General features: G+C 34.2%; 1 protein-coding gene across 1 annotated transcript in view; it reads right to left on the reverse strand.

Annotated features, from left to right (window-relative positions):
• Nucleotides 1–2,524: 2,524 nt before the first annotated feature.
• CADM2 (cell adhesion molecule 2) overlaps nucleotides 2,525–25,154 on the reverse strand; it is a 228,445-nt gene continuing 205,815 nt past the window's right edge. The window contains exons 8-9 of the mRNA XM_046648286.1: nucleotides 3,470–3,595; nucleotides 2,525–2,669 (exon numbers count right to left, since the gene is read on the reverse strand). Of these exons, the coding sequence (XP_046504242.1) occupies nucleotides 2,551–2,669; nucleotides 3,470–3,595 (245 nt within the window). The 3' untranslated portion in view covers nucleotides 2,525–2,550. The remainder of the gene's footprint in view (nucleotides 2,670–3,469; nucleotides 3,596–25,154) is intronic.

Genomic DNA, 25,154 nt, shown 5'->3' on the forward strand with positions numbered 1-25,154 from the left:
TTAGAGCCTGTGAATCACATAATACACCAGTTAGTTTCTTTTAAAGAGTTCTAGTGAGTTCTTATATTACTCTAAAGGGTTAAAAGAGTCAAAAAATCTTGCAATGCAACCAATTTTGGATCTCTAATTTTACAGTGCTATAAATAATGATTCAGTTATTTAGGCAACAATTTAGCAGTTGGAGCCAAGTAGAATATAGACGAGATGAAGAGGGATGTAAACACAGCGTCGATGAAGAGTAGCAATTTTGTAAGTGCATCCTGAAATTAGGCTTTAAATAGCAATTGATGATGCAGTTTATACCACCTACTTCTGTAATAAGAACCTTTCCATTTTTTACTAACAGGATGAATTTTGCTTTGTCTTTCTAAAGATTATGCATTGAAAGATATGAACAGTTTATAAACCTATTCTAGTTTCAATGTGTCTAGTAGCACCTACCTGATTCTCTCAAACTACCATACTATATTAACATATTATTGCATTTTTCCACAGATGGTATGGAGTGAACTGTAAAAACAAGCATGCAATCACATCAATGCAGACTTATTTCCTTAAAATGTCATACTGTATATGATTTATTATGTTAACACTCAACCACATCATATTATTTATGTTCTGTATATTCTGAAAAAGTGCTGCTTGACTGACATCGTCCTTTTTCTTTTGTAAGAAATCAACAAGATAAATGCTTCAACAATCAAAAAAAAACAATTTAAAAATTCTAACGTTGTCTTTAAAAGATTTATACTTTTCTGATAAATAATCTAAGACACAGCACCCTTGTCTTTCATTTGATATTAACACATGATGTCATACTCAACCATTCTCATTTCCCAAAAATAAATTCCAAGATATTTTTAAACCATAGGCCATCGTGCTTTCAGACATCACAAGTATAGCTACCATATCGTCATATTTATTTTCTTCTTAAAGGTGCAATGCTTGTGAATGGGAAAATAATTTTTATCTAACTGGATTTTTAATCTTTAGTATATAATAAATTTAATGAGAACTAATCTAGCAATATTGTATTTGACTAGAAGAAATAATACGACTTTAGATTGACTCTGTGTCATATTTAAGAATACAGCATTTCTTAATGGTTAAATACACCAAAATTTCAGAAATAATCCAGAGAAAGAGGCTTTCACCTTGGAGTAAAAAGCATGGCAGAAATTTCTCTATCACTCACTGTTTCATAAGTTTGTACCTCACAAAATGCATAGACAGGAATTTAATATAAAGGATTAGCTCATTTATACAGAAAACATATCTTAAACATATCTTTTTGGCAAACCAACATAGGTGAGCAGCTCTGGAACTGCCAAATTAAAATTTGTAAATTTTTAGCAAACTAAGAGTTTATTTTTAGGTTATTATTCAACTGTGGTTGTAATTTAAAACCTGAGGCTGTGCACTGGTTGTTAGCTTAAAATTACCTTTCCTTATAACATTGTGCTTCCATTGTATAACAAATCAAAATTAACAAGAACTAGAAAAATTTGTTGTTGAACAGTGCTAGGACATACAGACAAAAATACTAATACATGTTATCTACTTATAATATTGGTTTAAGTAATATCTAAAGGGATATAATGGACATTAGAAAATGCTTACTTATGACTGAATTACCTACAGCCAAAAAAGTTAAATATGTATCAAATAATGTTTAATTGGATTTATTATATGCACTATATACAGATACTAAAATGTCTCAAAATTGTGCCCTATGGATACTTCCATTTTGTTTAGGCAGGTGAGTCCTTGTGGAGCAAATAAATTATAGAATCAAATTAGACGAATGAAATCTTTGTGATTCTTCAAGCAGTAGAATGTTTGTAAGAATTTATTGGTAAATGAAGCTAAAATAACCTAGTGGTGGGATCTATGTAATTATATAAGATGTCATGTCGTGATTGCAATTCATACACATGGCTCCTGTATCAAATACTATATTTTTAAATAGCAAGTTGATACAGCTTTACCAGTATATCTCAAACATTCCAGAATCTATACTGCAGTGTTTCCTAGGGCATATGTTTCCAAAATGTCTTTGAGGATAGACAAGTAGAAAACATTGTTTGTAAACCTCTAATCTCTGATTAAACTTAAGCACATTAGGTCGTTCCCTAATCCTGTTCCTGTGGAAACTGTTCAATGGCAAACTGACAATGTCTATGATTTAGAGGGAAAAAAATGGGGGCAAAAAACCTCTGCATACATTTTTTTCAATGTATAAAAACAATTTAATACCATGATCCAAGGAGATGATTAACATTGTTAAGGCTGTATATTCAAGCACTGTATGTTAAAAGAGCAATGGTGTGGAATTTAGGCAGTAAGAAATGTCCTGCATTATGGATGGTACAGTAATTAAAGAATGATGCTTTCGACAGCTGATTGTTGGTATGCACTGGCTACTGAGAGCAGGACGGTATGGAAGTGAATAAGGGTAGCAGAAGATGGTAGAAATAAATTCCGGAAGATGACAGCCAGTTTTCTCCAGCAGCCAGCCTGATAAGTAAAACTCAGATCTCGGCCTGCATTTTAAATGAAATATTCTTTTTTCTCTTCAGCATTGACTTGGCTGCCTTCAGCATTGATAATGGCTGTGTCAGCATCTGGTGCATCTTCAGCTCCTTTAGCTTCATTTGTTAAATACGTTCCTATGGGTTTTGGAAGAAAAATATGTTAGTTCTGTGAGACTAATAAAATAGCCAGCATTGAAGCTACAGTCATTTAGGCAGGAACTTATGCCAGATTTCTTCTATGTTGGGACATATTCTGAGGCATAAATAAACCACACAATTCACCCTTCTAAAGTTGCAGACTTTCTCAGTTTTCAGGTACATGCTGTAGATAAAGCTATAGCCAGGTTAACTAGAGGCAATAGCCAAACTGGAATTGGGTACTGAGCACTCTGATTTCTTCAATGCTGGATATGGACCATGTGATCCCCGCAGCTGTAGCAATCAGGGTCCTTTGTTAAGATGTTGATAATGATCATATCAGATATGTCACCATTCATTTTGGTAACTCCATTTAAAAGTAGATTACATCAATAGTTTGCTACCTAGGCCATTGCAAAAAAATTATGTATTTTCCTCACTACCGTGGCCACATGTGTGTCCATCAACCTACAAACAAAAACACCACTTCCTTAAGATTATAGTTGAATTTCAGTCCTAGAGAGAAATTAAAAACTTGCTTCTATTTTTTTTCTGAGCCAGTGATTCATTCTGTGACTTTTGGCCATTAGCTAAACATTATTTTGCTAAGACAATCCGACTTTAAAGTTGAGTAAAATAATTAAGACTTCCCTGAAACAATTTAGTATTTAGTTCACTCTCTTCCCCTCTCTCTCTGTCACACACATACACACACACTCATATAATATTTCATGATAAAACTAGTCTTTAGAAATTTTTTGGCCAAAATTAAGAATACTTTACTAAATGTAACCTACCTTTATGTCTTGCCAGGTATCGACCAAGCAGAAATATAGAACACAGCGTGACAAATACAACGACGGCCACTATTCCTCCTATAAGAGCATGATCAGGGCCAGTCTGGCCAGCCAGAGCATTGGGATCTGGGAAAAAGAAGAAAATATTGCTCAAACTAGTGTGTTGTTTAGTCATAGAGTGCATATTTGCATTAAAATGAGTTATTTTGAAAATTAGCACATTTCTATTAAAGTAAAATTTCATTAACATGTATTACACCAATAGTCTAGTCAACAAATATTTATTGTGTATCTATAACATACAAGATACTGTGGATATAACATTTGCCTTATCAATCACTGTTGCCATAGAGCTTACATTTTAAACTGGGGAGACTGGATAAACAAATACACACAATATGATTTTGCATAGTTTTATGCCTCTCCTTCCTCCTCTCCTCCATCTGAAAATATGTGTGTGTGTATATCTCTTCGTGTGATGAACACAACTATACCATTTTGTAGATAAAATTATGTCATGGCAAGGCTGGGGCTAGAGATGAGAACTTGAGATTTATCATTATAGAAACATTATTTAAAACTATGGAAACTGATGAACTCCTTAGGGAGTGAGTCTAGATAGAGAGAAGAAGAGATCTGAAAACTGCGCCCTGAAGAACTCTTGTATTCAAAGTCCACGAAGAGGAAGTGATTCCAGCAGAGCAGATGGAGAAGGAGACAACAGGGAGGTATGAAAACATCCCAGAGAGTACACTGTAGTTGATCAAAGGGAAGAACGTATTTCAAGGAAAGGAGGGTGATAGAAACTGTTAAGTGTTATTGATAGAAGGAGGAAAATGAATACTCAATGTTGAGGATTAAGTGCCTGTTCGCTGTGTAGCTTTCGAGGAAGTGTTTGGAAAGATAAACATTAATGACATACTTTTACATTCTGCCTTTAGTAAGACAGTACAGGAAAGAAATGAGCCCAGTAAAGGGTAGCCTGTTTTCAAGTAGAAACCAAAAAAAAAAAAAAAAAAAACATCAAAAGAAAACCCACACATTTGGATACTCAAAAGTTTGGAAAATCAACTATTTGTAGAAGTTGCACAATAAGGGATAAAACTGAGTGAAGTTTTGAGCAAGAAAATCCATGAAAAGCTCAGCCCTAAGGCAAAGATCAGATTGAGTGTACTGCCCACCCTCCCACTGTTGCAGACAGCCTCATCATAGTTGCTTATAGTCCAGAAGAGGGATTTAGAGGAGGAAGAAAGTGAAGAAATAAATTAGGCTTGGCAATTATGCCTTCAAAAGATCTTGGAGTGTGATTATAGGCACATGAATATGACAAATAGATTAGGAGTCTAACGTGTTTTTAATGGAAACATTGGGCCAAAGAAGCATGTGTCCAGATAGAATAAAAAAGTATGACTATTTGAAACTTCAAACAACCTTTGGATCTCCAAACTTGGAAAAAGCAAGGAGTTAACTATAAAAGCTGTGTAGTCCACATGGAGGCCATATTCCCAAACACCCACTTCAGATGTGGCCATGCAGTATGACTGACAAGGCTGAACTTCCTGGAGGGTAGAATTGGGGAAAGCAGAAAAGAAGGAACAGAGGAGATTCCAGTTTCTTCAAAGAACTACAACTATGGTCAAGGCAGAGGGCTCTTTTGATGTCTGTCTGGCATGTTTTCATAATTGCTGTGGATAAGTGACTACTCAGTGTTTCCCATTCTTCTTTTATTTCCAAACGGGGTCATTTATATTAAGAATCACTTCTCCTGGCTCTGTTCTATCATTGTGTTTTGTGTCTGGGTGGAGAGGAGCATTAATAACTTCCTTTTGGTTCATCTGTGCCTGGACTAATGCATCCAGATATGATGAAGAGGATTGTGCATATCTGAGGACCTTGGTCTTTGAGTTGGGTACATTGGCTTGATGGGACTTTAGGTTGTCTCTTTGGACAGGGTAGGGTAGTGGTTTGCAGAGGGAAAAGAGGTGAAAAGAGAATATTGATCTATTGAATATTGAATATTGAGCTAGAAATCTCTGACAACAAACTTGTTTCCTTTTCTTTCAGTGCACAGAGCTGAACATTTTCAAGCTTTGCTTGCCATTGGATATAACCATGTGATTTGTGTTCTAGACAACTGAGTGAAGGCCCAGCCAATAAAAACTTTCCATGTGTAACCCTCCAGGGTGGTCTTGGGAGAGATAGGTTGAAAATGAGGGAGCCACAAGAAGCGAAGCCGTGGGTCACTGAATCTCCACCTGGAAGAAAATTGCCCAACTACAAATACATGTATTGAACTGCTTGAGGAAAAACTAAAACTTTATTTTCAAAACACTGAGTATTAAAGTTAATCTGTTACAGCAGCTATTGTTTAGTTTCCTATTAGATAGTTTTTTGTATTTCCTTTAATTTCTGGCATTGACTATAAATCTCAAAGAAAAAAAAAGGCAAAAAATAAACTTGCCACGCCTCTGAAATCCCTCTTCCTGCTCCTTGCTTAGATACTTTACAATCAGCTTCAACTCCTACCACTTTCTCAAGTCTCCAAATACAGAGCATCATAAATCACATCCGTTTTATTTGTTGAATGTCTCTCAAAGCTGAGCACTCTTTTTGGGAAGTGAGAAATCACTCGTTCATACATCTCTGTGCCTGTCTTATTGCCTGAAGGGAAATTCTGAGAAGTGGTATTGCTGGATCAAAGAAGTGAAGACTTTTGATAAATATCACCAAATTATATTACAGAAAGATTACACAAATTAACCCTCTGCGAACTGCACCCAGGGTTCTTTTCCCCATACAGTACTAACATTAGATAATATAATTAAAAATATTTTGCCAATCTAATACTGAAAGGTATTAAATATTTTGTATTTATTAAATTATAAGTTTACATAAATGCGTCAAAATATTTTTGCCCATATCAATTCATTAATTTTGCAATGTTTTTTATGGAGTTTCACCATTTTCCCACTCAAATTTTCTGTTTTAATAGCTCTCTACATAAAGGATGAACACTTTTAGCAATTGTTAAAAATTTATTCTTCATTTTTGATCTTCTCAGCCATAGATAAATCTTACAATTTTATGTAATTAAATCTATCAAACTTTTGTGTTATGATGTCTGACTTGTGGGTCGTGATTTGAAATGCTTTTGCCATGATAAGATTGTACACTTACAGATTTATGTGGTCATCCAACACTTTTATTATTATACTTTAATCCATCTAAAATGTATTTTGGTCTATAGTTTGAGGCTAAAATGTAAAATATATCTTTAATTCTTATTTGACAGCCAGTTGTCCCCCACACTATTACTTTCATCAATAGCGTTTACCACTTACCATAAACTAAATGTCTACATATATTATGTTTCTGCATGTTCTAGTTTATTTTATTTGAGGGATCTATACATGCAATCCTACACTAGTATCACAGGGTTTTTAAAAAATTATAATATAGATTCAGTATCTCCAGTTCCTGTATAGGTTCTGATTCTGACTGAAACTGAAGAACTAACTTTGATTAAAAAAAAAATCAGTCTAGAAATAATCTTGAAGTTATGTTTTCAGTTTTTATGTTTCTCAAAATAAAGGCATTTGACAACTTTGAAAACCTAAGCTGTGTTCCTTTAGGTCAATGTGGAGGGATGAATAGAAGAAAAAAAATAGCCTACGGCAAAATGAAATCTTTTTTCTTCAGGAGGCTTGTTGGAGTTTTCAGGGGAATCTGAGTGTTGGAGATGGGGAGAATGAAAACTAAGGTGATCCAAATCCTCTCCAACAGATCCACCAGTCTGAGCTCTCTCAAGGCCACCCGTCTTCTCTCTCCTCTCCCGAAGATCATTGAGTACCAGCCCACAGGACTCCATACCCTGTTCTCTTCACCTTCCAATAGGAGCGCACACTCTCTGGGGTTCGGAGACTATATTGGGAGAAATCATTGTTTAGCTGGGTAGAATCTCAATTTGTTGGGCAGCTAGCATTGTAGTTTTAAAAATCATTTTAATGTCTTGGAGGAGAACTCTTAGATCAGGTTCAGAATAATTTTGCAAGAAACAAAACTACAACAGATCATTTATTGAGATTATACTAATTATAGATAGATTTTCTTTTGTATAGTGCATTTTCCAGGATCATAGTATGATTCTTCAATCATTCAAATCTTTAGTGTTTTCTATTAAGTGGCATAGATTTTTAATATTTCCAATTTTAAATATTTTAATATTTAATAATTTGAAAATTTTAATATTGTTTTAAAAATATTTTAAAATGTTATTACCTTTTCATTAAACTTTATAACTTATTTCTTGTAGTGCCATTCATTTTTCCTTTTTTCCTTTATTTTCTAAAGATTATGTCTAGTATTTGTCAAGATTATATTTATCATTTTTATTTCCTGACCATCAAATTTACTTAATTTTCCTTCCAGTTTAAATAATGTTTCAGTTGTTCCCTTAAAGTTTTTCTTTCTATTATGGATATCAGGACTATATTTTCCTTTTTTCTACTGCACTAGTTAGTGCTTTGTGTACAATAATGACAATATCATCCTGATTCTGATGATGTCAGAATTGAATAAAAAATCTAAATGGACTAGTTACAATCCTCCTTTTGACAGTGTTGGTCTCTTTCCTCATCTCAACAGCTAGAGTTACTTTTACAGTTCCTATTTCCCTGAAATTTGATAGCAAAGATATTCATCCCTTGATGATACGTAGCACACATCTTGTCAAAAGAAAATTTCATGGTAACAACATCCTTGAACTTTGACTATCTAAGTATTGTTTTATTATGAATAAACACTTAACTGGCTAAAAAAGCCCAGATTTTTATCTTTTTGACTTAATAATTCAGAACAATATGTCAGTGTCTTGAATATTTGTTTTGCCTCTCCTTTCTCCTCAAATAAACCTGAAATTGTTCAGGTTTTTGTTTTCCATTCTTTTTTAAGTGACCTGTCTTCTCTGCATGATTGCTATCAGAATTCTTTGGTTTTTTCTTCCACTATATTTAGATATTTTACCTACATATATTTTGCAGTTTATCTCTAGTCAGAGTTTTGCATCATTTTCAATCTACTTTTTTATTAAAATCAGATTAGTTCATTTGTTTTTGGCTTATGAATTCTTTTTTCTACTCTACTTTTGATTAATAATTATTATTCTATTTTCTTTCTTGGAAAATCCAATTATGCACTTGGTAGAAACTCCATATTTTATGTCACATACATGTCATTCCATCTTTCTTATTTTTATAATCCTCTTACTAATTTTCATTTTGTTTTAGTTATATTTCCTAAGTTTATCCTCTGTTTAGTTGATTTGATTTTTTATCACTGATTTTTCTTCTTATTTCTTCCAAAAGGATTTTTTTATTAATTGTGACTTTGGTTTAACTACAGTCTCTATTTAATCCCACTCCATACTTAGTAGATGTTTTAAACAGTTTTATCATATTGATAATAAAAAATGGTAGCTTTATAATACTTTTTTCATTTTAGTATAACAATTCCATTTATACATCTGGGACAATGTTTGTTTTTGCTGAGCATACATTATTTCTCTTCTTTTACTCTGTATTTTAATTCTTAACGTTGAGATGTTTTGAAGTGTTCTCTGTTCTGATGCTGGTCTTTATTCCTGCTCAGCTGTAATGCTGCAGATCAATCCAACTACAGAAACTATTCTTGTAACCGAAATATGGATCATATGACATCTGTATATAGCGGATGGAGTAGAGAAAGAGCCTTTGGATATAAATCATTATGGTGAGAGATTTCATTGATTTATTTCATATATTTTTGCCTACAACCTTCACTTTCACAGTAGAACCTCAGATAATATGTAGGTCATCCCCCCCTTTTTTTTGCAGTAAGACAATTTGATGTGTTAGAATTTGTTTCGGATCAATTTAAATTTATCATGTTCATCACTGCATATATTTTCACTTGGTTTCAGATGCATTTATAGACATATTATTGTCTTTCAGTGAGAGTAATCTATTAACACACACTTGTTTGACCCTATTCGAGAATGTTCTACATATGCTCTTACAATCAACGAAGGAAACACTTCAACCTGTAGCCTTCATTTGATCGACAAAATAAGTCAACATATGGTCCTAGGATTTTTAAGATTTCAAAGATAGTATGGGTATAGAGAATGCTACTTTTGTATATCGACTTGTAATTTTTTTTTCAAAAAAGCCAACACTGTTGGTTATGCTTTTTATCCCCCCCATAACTGTTAAAACTAAAAGTTTATCATTAATTCTATTTTTAATTACTAAAACAAGTGATTGACCTTGAGGATCAGGTAAGTATCCCCTGAATGCAGAGAGCATACATAATTTAAATGGCTAAGTCTCAGCAGGAATCTCTCATATATCTTTTCTCTCATTCCTCTCCTACTGTCATAGCAATAAAAAGATGAAGTACAACCTTCTGAAATTTCTTTACAGATAGCCAAGTCTGTATTATTATTCAGATAAGTATATCAAATATCTTTAAAGACCATTATTCATTCTTGAGTGTTAGCCCTGATTTGCTAGAGTTCCTGTCAATACTGGAGCGAGTAAATTCCAATAGATTTGGCGATGTATTAGCAGTCTCTTTTACTTGACAACACAAAAACACAAAGAATATTGTAGAATTAAAACTCTCTGTGTTTAGCATCTTCAGTTAGGGTTATTGGACTCAATAAAGGATCTCAAAGAGAAAATTGTGTCAAATAATATTTAGGGTTAGTAATTTCTGATATTTAGAAGAGTAGAAAATAAAGCAGAGTTTTATTTAAAATCTTAATGTGGAGAAATCCTAAATTATGTAATTCTATCATTGCTGAGGATTTCTATTATCAAGTGGTTAGTCTATCATTTATTTTTCCCCTTAAAATAAGGCGTATCAACTCTAAAGAAAAAATATCTGACATTCTAGGATCATAGCATGCAGAAATCATAAATGCTACATAGTTTTTAATTCATTTTAGAATTATTTGACATAAATATCTTTTTAAAATTATCATATATGATTTCCAGTTTGAATAAAATGGTAGATAAGAACTGAAATTAAAATCATTTCATGTAAATATTTTAAAATTAGGCTCCAAGACCATTTTTAAAAGAAAATAATTGTCATTTTATATTAAAGCAAATACATTTTCAAAGCCAAATTTGGATTAACAACTATAATTTTTTTAAAACAATGATAAAAATCTAAGGACACGTAGAGTGATAAGCATACTAATTTACCTATTCATGAGGTTGGCAAGAAATTTTTACTGTTTTCTAATCTAATAAAAACTATTTACAAAACTGTTTAAATGTCAGGGTTCAGACAACAGGTTCCTTATCAATAGTGCAGCATTAATTCAGAAATAAATATGGAGCAGTGAATTAAATAGTAGACTAGAAAGTTGCTAATTAAGTCTGAAGTTAAAGTCAAGAGAAATCTTTGATAAATCTAGGAATAGCATTCAATGAAAAAGAGAAGAGTGAGGAAAAGCTGGAATGAACAGAAGAGGAATTAGTGAAGAGAAACAAGTGCCCCTCAATGCAAAAGTCGCCAAACACAGTTCCATTAGAGCTAGTTCCATTAGTTCCATTAGAGCTAAATGAACCAAGAACAGAGGAGAAGAAAGGTGGATCAAATGCGATATTGGAATGTATGGTAAGAGCCACTTCAAAAATAAAACCACTTATATTGATATTCTCTTCCCATTTGGGAGTTTATACTTTTTTTTAGAAGTGATTGAACACTCTTGGAGAAATTTCATTTTAACAATAAAATGGTTTGAAATTATCAAATTAAACTCAGGAAAATATGTGTAAAACTGGGAGTATTACCTTTAGAAGCAGAAAGCACAGATGACTTTTCAAGTTTAGTTCCTGTGTATGAGTGATTCTGCGTCACAAATGACATTTAACATTATTAGTTAATTCCCTATCTCTTTGCTAGGAATGTACTTTTATAGCATATTTAGACATCAGAAAATAGAATTTTCTTTATTAAGAAACTGCTGTGTACTGAATTGTGCACCGCCCCCCCCCAACTCACTTCCTGAAGCCCTAACTCCTAATGTGATGGTATTTGGAGATGGGGCTTTTGGGAGAAAACTAGGTTTAATGAGGTCATGATAGTGGGGCCCTCATGATGAGATTAGTGCCCTTACAAGAAAAGGTACCAGAGAGCTCTCTTTCACTTTCTCTTTTTCTCTCTCTCTCTCGTTCTCTGCCAGGTAAGCATATCACTTGAAGGCAGCTGTCTGCAAGCTAGGACGAGAGCTTTCACCAGAACCCAACCATTGTGGCGCTCCGATCTTGGTCTTCCAGCCTCCAGAACTGTGACAAATAAACTTCCGTTGTTTAAGTCATTCAGTCTGTGGTATTTTAGCATGGAAGCCTGAACTAACTAATATAGAAACTCTAGCACGATCTTTTTCATGTCCTATCTCACTTGAATTATATACAAATTTAAGGCAATGGGAAATAGATTTGGGGAAGTCTGAATAATCCATACTCATCCTCAGCCAAAGAGCTGTTGACATGTATCACACCCAAGACTGCACAGATCAAGCCCTTTGAATGAGTTACCTGAAATTGAGTTGTGCATTGCATTAGGTACCACAGCGAGCTACACTGCAAACCTCTGCCCTCTATCCACTCACATACCAAAGTTTCATAGTGATTAAGATGTAATGACCGACATCAAGAGCATCAGATGAAATCAGTCTTTAGAAGAAACTGTGTTGCACTTTGTATGTAAATAGAAGGAAAGTGGTAAAATGAAGCAGAAAAGTCAGTGAAAGTAACACTACAAGTGTTACCGTACGTAAAGGGCTTAGAAGAATGTCTGACACATGTAATGTAAGCACTATCTAAATGCTAGTTATCTGGAGGGAACAGGTGGAAAGCATAAACTGCTGTGTAGAAAAATATACACTACCTTTTTCAACTTTTTTACTCTATGTGAACCATTCTGTGTCGGAATATTTGAAAGACGGGGGAGATATCAACAGAGGAACATTTGCATCAGATGCAATTGGATAAAATGAATCTGGTGAGAGTCTGATGGGTGAAGACTAAATGAGAGAATAATTACTGAGTATTTAATCTGTGCCAGGTTCTGGGTTATAAATGGCTTATTTTATTTAATGCATGTAAAGTGTTGCCTCATAAAATCATAGTTATTATTAATATAAAGATTGATAAACTTAAGCAAGTTTTTGGAATAATTTTTGAAAAGCTTTAAAAATAATTTTGAAAGTCAGTTTTTAGAATGCGTCAGATGACTCCTATTTTGAGAACAAGAGTTTGTTGAGGTAATTTTTAGTGTTGTGTCTTTTCCCATAATTGTCTTCTCTTTTCTTCTCTCATGAAGAGGAATTCAATGCCATTCCATGCTACATAACCTCCTGTTAGTGCCGATTCTTCATCATGGAAGACGTTTTACTTTCCCTCCGTGTACGCAGCGTCCAAACAACAGAAATCCGTCTCTCCATGTCAATGAGCCCTGAGTTATTTCATTCAGAAGTTTTTTCTCTTGAATTACTCCACTTGCTTTAGTTTTATCTTTCCCCAAAGATATTAGTCTTCTTGAAGATAATACCTGCATCTTGCACTTGTAACACAGCTACAAAAGCATTTTTACATAGTTCTTAGAATCAAGCAAATTGAGTGAGTGACTGGATAGTATTAAATTCTTATGCTGAATTCCAGACAGAACGTGGATCTTTAGATAGTAAGTTGCTGTGCTGAGCAATGGATCACTGCTCCTTCAAGGTATTAACATATTTGTTTAAAATGTAACAATATGGTTACCATCTAAATATTTTAGAAATTACTGCTAAGGAAAAATGACTCATCTAGATTTGTACTTCATGCTTTGTATAATTTGATTCTAACATTGTTTGAATTTTTTAAAATGTATTTAAGAGCCTACTTTCCCGTCTTTAAATAGAGTAAAGCTTCAGAAAGAGGGTCACCATGGTAAACATTAGAAATGGTTATACATAATTTATGGAGAAAAAATACCCTGTCCTTTGGCAGTGGATGACATCAGCAAAGTCCCTGGAGAGGAATATATCGCTAGCTTCACTCAAGGGTCATCTATGATCTTCTAATTTTATGTACAATTACTACTTCTGACAAAAATACTTACGAACAGTCTCTAAAGGAGAGAAACATGACAATATGTTGTCCTTTGTGTGTGTGCATCCTTTACACATAATTTTAACTATAAACAATGGGTACAGGGACTCAATCTGTGGGTTCTAAATTAAGGCTACACAGCATACAGCAGGTTTTCAATAATAGGAAGAAAATCCCAACATGCACAAACTTAGCTTTTCCTCTTCAAAATGTGTTTATTGTACTGTAAATGTGTTTCCAGATCAGGCTCATAAACAACAAATGCTGCCACGTATCTATGGATAATAGTACAGACTTCCTATTCAGAAAGGTTTTGACAGTAATTATAAAATCACTGTTTTGTTTGTTTTGTTTTGAATTTAGTATTTCGAGGTTGTTTGGCTTAGAGGTATAATCAAATTATAAAACGTTTCAGCAAGTGAAGTGCGGTTGTCAGAGACGTGGCCGTGAAGAGCTGCTGCTCCACACTAAGGCCATGCGCTGGGCTGCAGATCCCCTCTTCTGAGAACTGTCTCTTCTCAGGATCTGCTCATCAATATTTGTGACTTAAAGTTTTCCTAAGTATGTAAGAATTGACTTTATTAACTTATATAATAGTTAATAATGTGCTGGGTGCAAACGAGATATATACTTGAATAAGATACTTTATTTGTCCTTGAGAACAAAAATTTGAGTGGAAAACTTTTCTTAAAAAAGTGTTCTTATTTTTAGGTAAAGTAAGTTCTAGCATAATTTTCTTCATTTCACTGATCTTTCTCTCTTTGGTGAACTTTGGAGAGTATTTCCTTGCCTACTGAAATGAGGAAACTGTTCAGCTCTGAAGAACTGAACCAATCCCGACAGGACTCTCGGGCAGCAGTGTAGTGTAGCTGTTAGGACTGAGGGCCCCTCGCACAATGCTTCCCCTTCTTTAGCAGGTATCCCAAAGGGGAGAGAATTGCCACAAGGAGCTTACCTGCGTGATAACAGGAGGAAGGTGAAAGAAAGGAATGGTTTTTAAGGTTATCTATATGATCAAAGGGAGAACAGACTAAGTTTTGGGTAACCATGGGGTTATTTGCCACTTGGAAAAGTCAGCCACATTATCCATTAGGCATCTGACTTAGAATGTAATTTTCCTGCATTAAACCGTCGTCTCTCTTTAAGATCAGAGAAGATCCGAAGTAGTATCACACTCAGAATCCTAAGACTTAAGTACTACTTTCAGTTTGACCTTCTTAGCATCTCAATTTCTACATCTATAAATAAGGATACGTACCTGCTCTGCCTTTCTCAAAGAGTTATTGTTAAAATCAGGTTATATGGAATCTGTGAATATAAGTCACATCAAATAGTTGCTCAATAAATTTGATGTGAATAAAATAATGAGCTTTATAAGATTAGAGACTATACTGCATTTTATGGTTTTGTGTCATTTCTTTCAGGAAAAATATACTCAAATTCATTCTACAGTGACAAATTTCCTTTACATTTATGTGACCTGTAGAAGCTGCTGTTCTTTATTCTGTTGCCTCGTGTCTTTCTAAATAGGAGCTGTTCTGCCTTCAATGTCAACAATACCTAACTCTTTGCACATCACTGGTCTCAGCCCACACACATAAATGAATAAATGGGAACAACCATTAAGAAGGAAGACAAATGACTAGGATATGACATTGCCATATGTCTGTTTTGGCAATGTACTCTGTGCAAATCTAAAAAGATGAATTAAAGTATTTTTGAGCAGACTAGAGGTTAAGTAAATTATATGTAATGATTTCTGCAGAAAAGTAAAATCTAGATTTAAGCACATTTCTTTGTAAACTAAACTAAAACAAAGACAGATGATAAATTAAGTAGACTTTCAGAGGAAACAACAATAATAGGACAGATTTATTTTTAAAATACTAGAAAATATAGAGAATAAATTTTTGACAGTAAGATTATTTATAATGTTCAACATTATTCTAAAAGCTTTAGCCTGTACCACTTGTTTATGATGTCTGACCATATGCAGAAATGATTGTGATGGAAGAATTAACATTTAAAATGGTGGGGAAAGATGAAGTGTAGAAACAGGTGCATTTTTTTATTGGCTAATATACTAGAAACACAATATCATTTCTAGTAAAATAATTTCCCTTTATAAACCAGTCACCTCTGAAATGTGTCCTATATCACTAGTCAATTCAGTTAAACAACTTGCCTTGTATTATTGTTTTTGAACTGATTATTCTAGTGATAATTATAATAGTCATATTAATTATGCTCATATAAGTTTTTAAAATCACTGTGAATGGTCATTGAACCCGTTCCCCAGTTACAATATTCAGCAGAACACAATGTGCATGTCCTCTCTATATACTGTTTAGGAGAGACCATCTCATACCAGTGGGAAAGGCCTGTGCATGGCTTAAATATTAAAATCTTAAGCTCACCAGAATCTCACTCTGTTGTTTTTTCTCATACTAAATAATGTTCAAATAGAAAGTAAATCTCTCCCATCTTGCCCTAACTGGTCCTTTCTACACTAGCTCTATGATCAATACGTTACTTAACCTCTTTCTGCTTCAGTTTGCACACAGCACACAGGATAATAGTAGTATGAGCCACATAGAGCTTTTGTGTGGATTAGATGAGGTAACACATGTAAAAGTCTTAGTACAACACCTGTCCCATAAAATATAATAATAATAATGGTTACTATTTTCAAAAGCGTTATTCTTATCACTTTATTAAATTTATTAAATGCATATTGACTCATTTTATCCATAAGTCAGTCTTGCCACATACTTGTTATTTTCATACCAAGTTCAGTAGATTTTATAGTACATATTTAACAAATGGTTTTTTCATCAAGTTCTACACTGAAAACAGAAGTTAATGCAAGCAGAGTTAGCCTGGTGTGAGAGCACTTTCATAGGAGGTAAACTGCTATCAAGAGGCTACACCAGGACTAACATGCATTAAAAAGTAACTGCTTATCTTATGGATGCCTGAATAGAATGTTCTTGTGAACAACTTTCCCCGGTCTCAGAAGGATTGCTTTCCTGAGATTCTTTCCTCTCTGTGTTATATTCTCTTCTGAGACTATTCCATGAGAAAGTTGGGAGAGAAGAGTCAAAGACCAAGCATCGCTTGAGTTTTCTCCTCAGCCCAGAATCCAGAAGTTGTTTTCCAAAATGTCCAAAGCTGTAAATGGCAGATAGATTTGGCAAATTCACAAATAAAGCTATTTAGATCCAAAAGGTAGTGTAGAAAGATATGTTTAGAGTTAAAATTATTAACTTACAAGCAAAATTTAGTCTCAATTTAATTGAGTTAGAATGAAAAAATGCACTAGGATATCTCAAATACAATATTACAGAAAGCAATTCAGAATGTCGCTTATTATTCTTGGATACATGGGGTAGATTTATTTACCCAACTATAGAAAGAACTTGGAAAGAGGGCCGTATCAAATTTAATGATTATTTCTAGCACAAATTTTGAGGAAGATATTAGTGTAAAATGCCAGTGTACTTAACTCTTGGAGATCTGGCTCCACTGTATGTAATTAGTGTATTTGACACCTGTCAGGAGCTGTTATATCCTCACTTTCCTTAAGAATTTAATGATCAGGTAGTTAGCTTGCAGATTGAGACACTGAAAATAATGACAGAAGTAGTTGTGTGCATGTTTGTGAGTATAAAATAAAGTGTACTGTTCTCAAAATAAGTGAAAAGAATGTTTACATGAAATATACCATGCTGAAGTTATGACAATGCTTTCAATTTAAGCATACATGAAATTTACATACTTCATGAATTAATAGACTGGCTTTTTTTAATCGAAGAAATAGGTATGCAAAATGCAACTAACTAAGCCTGTAACAGAGGAAACTGATTTAAATATTAACAAGTGACAGATATATGTATAATGTAATTCCGCCCTTATAAGTTAATATGAAGTATGATTATATGTAGAATTTTGTCCTACACCGTTGTTAAAAAGCAGTGGGTCTAAATTCCTGTTATGCATAACATATAATTATTCATTTTAACAATTATTACACAGCACTTTGTAATCCAAGCACATCAATGAAAGACCTAACTAAAAGCTCTGAGATGCATTCACTAAGGTCATTTAAACCAAACTGAAGAAACATTGAATGGCGACGTTAACATAACTGTACTCTATATTCTGAACTATGTCTTATGGTCATAAAAGCAGATTTCTAAAATCTTTTCAAGTGGTACCTAATACTTAAGAATGTTCTAGAATTTTAATGACAGAGCCTCATATCTTTCCTCTACTTAAGCAAGACACATACAATTAGAGAAAGAGATTATATCCTTCATAGATATCATTAAATATATAATCTAAAATAAATCATATTCTAATAGTGACTGGAAACCTAATGTAGTCATAGTCATTCTTCCAAATTTAGCATAATTGTCTATTTCTGTTTCTATTATAAGTGGAGTGTTGTTTTAATTCCTTTCTTTTCCTTTTCTCCTACCTCCAGATAAAACTACTTTTTCTGCATTCTTTGCTAGCATCTGTCATTCACCAAGAATTCAAATTGTCTTGCAAGATAACACATCAACAAAATAACAGAGAATTAAGCTATGTTCTCAAGGTCATATTGTAAGGCTACAGCTCAGCACCAAAAATGTTAATGTCTGCTTTTCCATTTTGTTCAATGACTTGCAACTACTTTTTTAACCTTACATATGAAAGGAATTTTAAGTACTATATTACCTGTAAGAGTTTCTGTTGTTGCTATATGTACTTGTAAGTATAAAACAGAAAAAAAGCATGAGTCTTAAAACATTTCTTTACCAAAGAAGAGTTTAAAAACTTGCCTTTTTTGGAAAAAAAGACTCACCATAAAAATGCGACACTAAATGAACAATCGTCTCAACAAAATCTCTCTTATAGTCAGAGAGGCTCAAACTGGACTCAACCAGGTATGAACTGAGCGACCCTGAGTAATTCAGTTTACTCTCGCTGAGCCTTCGGTTACTCCTCTGTAACTTATTGTCTTTACTGATCATCTGTCTTATAGAATTATCGTGAAGGTGAAACGGGATTTGACATGGAAAGTTCTTAGCATGGTGCCCAGCACAGAGTAAATAGTCAATATATGTTATGCTTGTTTATATAATTGATATTTTTAAAGGTCTATCCTAATTTGAGATAATAGTAGTGATGTTAATAGAAATAAAAAGGTCACTAAACTTAAAGATATTCTCAATTGAGATGTGAGATAGCCACAAAATAGCTGTAGTGTATACCATATTGGCTTAAAGTGAAAAAAAAAGATAAATTATTGATAGGGCAATTTTATGTTTTTTAATTAGCATTTTAATTAGAATAAAATATCTTATGTGAGTTTATTAGGACACCAGTAATAACCATTAATGGAATTTTGATCAAGCAATGAAATTTTTGAAGTCATTTCAGAATGCACATGTGATTTAATTAACTATTTCTCATTAGTTATGTCATCTATATTAATAGAAACCTATTATTTTTCTTTTTTTAGTAATCATCTGCTTTATGGATTTCAAGAATTTAATTACATTTTTCCCTTGAAAAATATCCACACTGTATTGGAAAATGCCATATTTTTGTGAACACTTTTGGAAGGCTATATGTGTGTGTGTACATTTCTTTTTTCAAATTCCCTTTTATGACTTTGAAAATAAAATGACATAATCGTAAACAAATTTGCAAATGTTAAAGAAATATGTAAATTAAGTTGAAGTCTTCGACTACTCCCATCCTCCAGAGAACTTCCTTTTAACAGGAATATAATTTCAATGTTTTTTATACAACTAATATGGTGCAGCTTTGCTTATTCACGTTTTAGTACGATATAAAAATATTGAAGTTGAACAGTCAGGACTTAATTATCCAATATTAAAGTTTTGCTATCCAGAATTTTCTTAGTTGGAAAATTCTGAGAAGTGGCCACTGTCATATCTTCCTTTTCCTATCACTAATCCAGGAAAACCTCACATACATTCACTTCCAATAAATTGAAGTATAACAGATATCCAGGATCCTGAGTTTGGGACTAGAAATGTCGGAGTATTTCACTTCAATGTGCTTTTGTTGGTGTTTTGTTTAATTTTATTTTGTAAGACATTGATCATACAATTTATATTGCACTTTACTCACTCATCACAAATTGGAGGGAGACCAGAGTAACATGAGTGAACAGGAGAATAAGCAATATTTGGGACTGATCAGGAACCCCTTTCTTCTCTTATGTAGGTTGACAAAGCTTGTACTTTTTCTTACTTGCTTGAGGTGCAATGTGGTTTGTAGTAATACTGTAGTCTAGGCAGTGATAGACGTAAATTCTACCCAGAGGGTCATGAATACATCAGTTTGCAACTGACAAACTCATTTCCTGACTTCTCTTGAGGCACTAATAAGGCCTTGAATCAAAGGTCCAGTGTAATTACCATGTGTATTTCAGATTAAATAAATGTGATAAAAGCTTCCATCTGGCTGTTGATCAAACATGTGGGGAGATGCTGATTTCCAGTGACATATTGCAATATGTCTATTGTAACAGTCCCCGATGACTTTCTGTAAATTACTTACATTTGGGATTACTTGACTTTGGCAGGCAGAAATATTACTCACTTCTTAAGTGCTGCCCAATGGGAGTTTGTGAGATGTAGTCTAATCTTATACTTGTTAAGGAAGACATTAAGAAATAATGGAACCGTGTTTATTTCACTAAATGACAATTGTGCTCAAACTATTTGAAAAAGGCAAACTCAATTTCATAGCAGCCAGAAACTTGTTCTTGATGACAGAAGACTACATCCAAAGGGATTGGAAATTAAGATACTAGATAAATGTTTGGTTGTATTATAGAATGCCCAAATTTTGATAAATGAATGAAGTCTGGATATTTACTTTAGCAAACAGCATCAATAGCATAGTAAAAGCATTGAAAGCTGAGCAAATTTTTGGTTCAAAATTTCACAGATGTTATGTCAGTCATTGTTATCATCAACATATTTATGTTTTAAAGGAAAAAAACCTAATATCTTGTTTCTGATTAAAATACTGGTAAACAGTCGGAATGGTAAAAGAGTTTTCTTCAACGGAGGGTTGTTCGGAGTAGGGTAAAAATAAAGACAATTGAACCACTGTCATTTGCCTAAGAGGAAAAATGCACAGTCCATTCCTAGTTTTTATGTTAAGGTTAAATGCCCCAGGGATAGTCTAGGACTCAGAATTTCTCAATCTTAGCACTACCGACATTTTTTGAGCTGGGTAATTTATTGTTGTGAGGTACTCTCCCGTGTATTATACGATGTTTAGCAGCATCCTTGGACTCTACGTAATGGATACCAGTGCTCCCCAAGTGACTACATTGTTCCCAGACATTGCCATATATTCCCCAGGGCACTAAATCACTGGTGGCTGAGAACCAATCATCTAGGTAAATTTGCTTAATAGAGGCAGAAGATCTATAAGGATAAGAAAAAAATACAATAAATTATCAACTGTTCAGGTCCTTGACAGTTTATGTAGGATAGCATATATAGATACTACATATTTTAAAAGTAAATGATCATAATTGAAAATACAACTTTTAGAAAAATACCCTTATAAAAGGTCAGATGTAAACAAAATATATAATCAGGACACATATAGGAAAGCTAAAGGACAAAGAAAAACTACATCATCTAGATTAACCAGGGTCCACAAAACGTAGAATGTTATGCAATAAAACTGGCTTTTAAAAATTTTTTAATATAATGGTCCTTAATAAATATTTATTGAAGTGAACTGAATTGCATTCTTTGCATTAAGTTGAACTTTGGGCAGGAAAATGAGGCTGGAAGAATAGCGTGATTGTTGAATGTGGGTTCTGAACTCAGACTTATCGAATTAGAATCTGACTTTGTCATTTTCGAGCTGTAAATAAGGATAAATAAGAGCTTCTCTGTCCCTGAGAATCCTCAAATGTAAAATGAGGACAAAAATAGTATTTCAGAATTTAATAGACTTACCTATACAAAGGACTTAACAGTACCTAGCACATTAAAAGAACTTTGTATATATTATTACTGTTATTGTCATTATTATTACAGGGAAGAAAATGTCTTGGTCCAAGAAAAAAAAAACTTTATAATATAGAGAAAAAATATTCAGTTACACATAATAAAAGAGAAAGTTCAAGAAAATGTTTCTTTTCTGATAAATGGGAAGGGACAGCAAAGAAAAAGTTTTATTGAAACAAAGGAAAAGGGCGGTTTCAAGGAATATCTGCCAATGTGGCCAATTTAGCAGCACGCAGTGATATATTCCAAGGTAGTCGAGAACTGGACTATGAATGCGTTCATCAATGATTTTCAATACCTCAGAATCTCTGGAAACTGGAGAAGAGCCATTGGAGTGTCTGCCCTTATAAAATGAAAAGGAAAGGGATGATTCTACAGATTAAAGACCAATATCATTATCTTCCAATTCCAGGAAAACTGGTAGAACAAACTAGCCAATCAATTTAAAACCCCAAGAAGAGCACAGAAGCTCATTAGCTATCCTCCCCATCCCAATGAAGACAGTTCCTATGGAAATAATCAGTACATTTGCTGCAGATGTATATACACTTACATTATCTTAATATGGTGATGGAAAGAATCTAACAGGAGCTTATGAAAGCAGTGACAATTACAGAGGAGAACAAAGAACAATTTCCACTGCTCTTCTACCTTCCAGATTCTCCTTCTAAATATTTATTCTAACACTGATTTCCAAATACCTGTCACTAGAGGCAGGAAAGTAAGATGGAAATCTCACACAGATATGGATTGAATCTCACCTAGGCAATTTGCTAACTGTATTGCCTTAGGCAAATTGCTTAACAAAGCCATATTTAGGTTCCCTCAAGTGTAAAACATAGTGACATCTATATCACTAGATTGGGTGGGGCTGGGGGGGGGGGGGAAGCAGGTATGTTTAACTTAATTTAACCAATTAAGGTAAATTAAGAAAATTGGTCACCAATGCTGGTCTACTTCTTTACTCCAGCTCAGAAAAAAAGTCATAGAATTTATAATTATAAGGAATTTATTATTGAGAACATGTTTTGGAGGAACAGGCCATGGACACGCTGGTGAGGGGGAGGAGGGGACAATAACTATAATTGAAATCAGGCGACAGTCAAGCAGGACAAGTTTCAAAGGAAGTAGCCAGCATGAGGATTAATTAGAGTTTAAAAGGTGAGGTCTGAAGAAGCCAGGCTAAGGTAGATTCTGAATCAGAAGACCAACCATCATTGGTCAGCAAGAGCTTCAGAGACAAGCAAAAGTATACCAAAATGTCTCCTTGGGCTTGGAATTTCTCCAGTAACTTCGGAGAGGCAACTCAAACTCATTGTTCTCAGAATTCCAGGCTCACTTGATTTTCATTCCTTAGAAGTCTCTGGTGACTAAAAGACCTCCCTCAGTGGATTTAACACACGGTAAGAAAAAGTTGAGAAAACAATATAGGGTTTTTTCCTATAACTTTGTTTTTGCTCACAAAAGGAAAAAACTCCACAACCTAATAAAAATCCTGGCCATAAGTTATTAGTCTCTAGTCTCTCTGGAAGTGTATGTTTTGCGTACAGTCTATTTTACTTTAGTTTCTGCCTAAAGGTATTCTAATAAAGAATGTATTTTTTTATCTTAAAAAGAAATAAGTAAAATATATTTTTAAGAACTTCACAATAATTTATTGTTCATTTAAAATCTAGCCTCTTGAGGGGCGCTTATATGTTATGGATATCTTTTTACAGATTCTAACTACAGAAATTTCATCTCTATTAATGCCTTATTCAATCCATTTTTGGTAACTTTCTTTTTCCCAAGAAAAGTGGCCATAATGACATCTCCATTCTCCTTTCATTAGAGTTTACCTCTCTCTCTTTAAAAAGCATTGTTGTCACCTCTGAAGTGTTCAATTGCATATGGAGAAAAACCATGCTTTATTTTTCCTATTACACGCCCGGGACAACCAATGCTTAATATAGGCTGTGATGAATACAGACTGTAATAAATATTGCCAACTTTTCTTCTTGTGCTTATGTTTTCAAGTTAGGTGCCATCATCATGGTAACACGTTTGTGCTTAACAAAAGTATCAAGGAGAGGAGGGTTGAAGTTAAATCATTAAATTAACTATTTGGTAGAGAAAAAGGAAACCAAGAAATATTTGATTACATCAAAAAATGTATAAGCAATATTATTGGAACAGAACAGTTCTATCATCAACTTAAAACCTGTCTATTAAATGTATAAAAACATGAAAAGATAAGTTAGACAGTTCTTGTAGAAAAGAGCAGTAGCTAAAGGCAAAGAGATAAGAGCATTAATAGAAATAGCAATGAGGTGGAGAACAGAAGAACTAGAACTGATGTTAGAAAGAACTGAATATTGCATATTTGAGCCAGTGGCCAAAGAAAAGAAAGAAAAAGGGAATTACCCTTAAAAGCAAAAGACAATCGCTAAAAATAACTAACACCCACCTGCTTTTTTATGTACAGAGCACTGCTCTGTGCACATCACACGTAGTGACTCCTTTAATCCTTACAACAGCTTATGAGTAGGTACTATTTTATACCCATTTTGCAGATGAAGATATAGAAACATTGAGGGGTTGAGAGAGCAGAGCAAAATGGCGGGGTGAGCTGACCCAGGATTCTCTCCCCTCCAAAATACAACAAAAGATTGGAAGAACTGAATTTCAGAGAATAAACATAATGCCAGATAGTTAGAGACCTACAATACCAAGAAGGCGGAGATCATAAACCTTGCTTACACCCTTGGAGGCGCTGGAACGGTAGGAGAGAACATCGCTCCCTCCCCTAGAGTCTGCAACCGCTGCGGGGCGGGTCTCGAAGGAGCGGGGGAGGGGCCGCGCGACCGGGGGATCATCCAGGACTCCTGCCGCTGGTTCAGTGGAGACCCGCTGACGGGAAAGCTTCCGTCTGCAGGGACCCCATAAATCAAGGGCCTTGGGAGACCAGAGAACAGAACTGATCTGAACCCAGACGGCGCGTGTGAGTAACAGCCCCTCCCCCACAGCAAAGCCAGTGGGCGCAGCCATCTTGCCCCAAGGCGGAGAGCTCATAACATGCCGCTCTCGACCCCCATCTAGTGGCGACAGGCTGTAACTGCAACTGAATTCTACCACCATGAGAAAAAACCGCTCCTCTACCATCAGCAATTTATAAAAGCCCCAGACCAGAAGGAAAACAATAAAAACACAGAATTAAGTCCTGAGGACTTGGAATTAGGTAAACTAAGTGATAATGAATTCAGAGCAGCTATAATCAAAAAACTCCATAAGGGAGAAAGATAGAGAAACAAGCCGAGTTCTGGAGTTACATCACAAAAGAGACTGAAATCATAAAGAAGAATCAAACAGAATTACTAGAGATGAAAAACACAATGGACCAGATAAAACAGAATACGGATTCCCTGAATGACCGTGTAGACAACCTAGAGGAGAAAATTAGCATAATCGAAGATAGACAGGCTGAATGGCGCCAGACAGAGGAAG

This window comes from Equus quagga, chromosome 21 (genome assembly GCF_021613505.1).
Source record: "Equus quagga isolate Etosha38 chromosome 21, UCLA_HA_Equagga_1.0, whole genome shotgun sequence".
In the NCBI taxonomy this organism is placed as follows: Eukaryota; Metazoa; Chordata; class Mammalia; order Perissodactyla; family Equidae; genus Equus; species Equus quagga.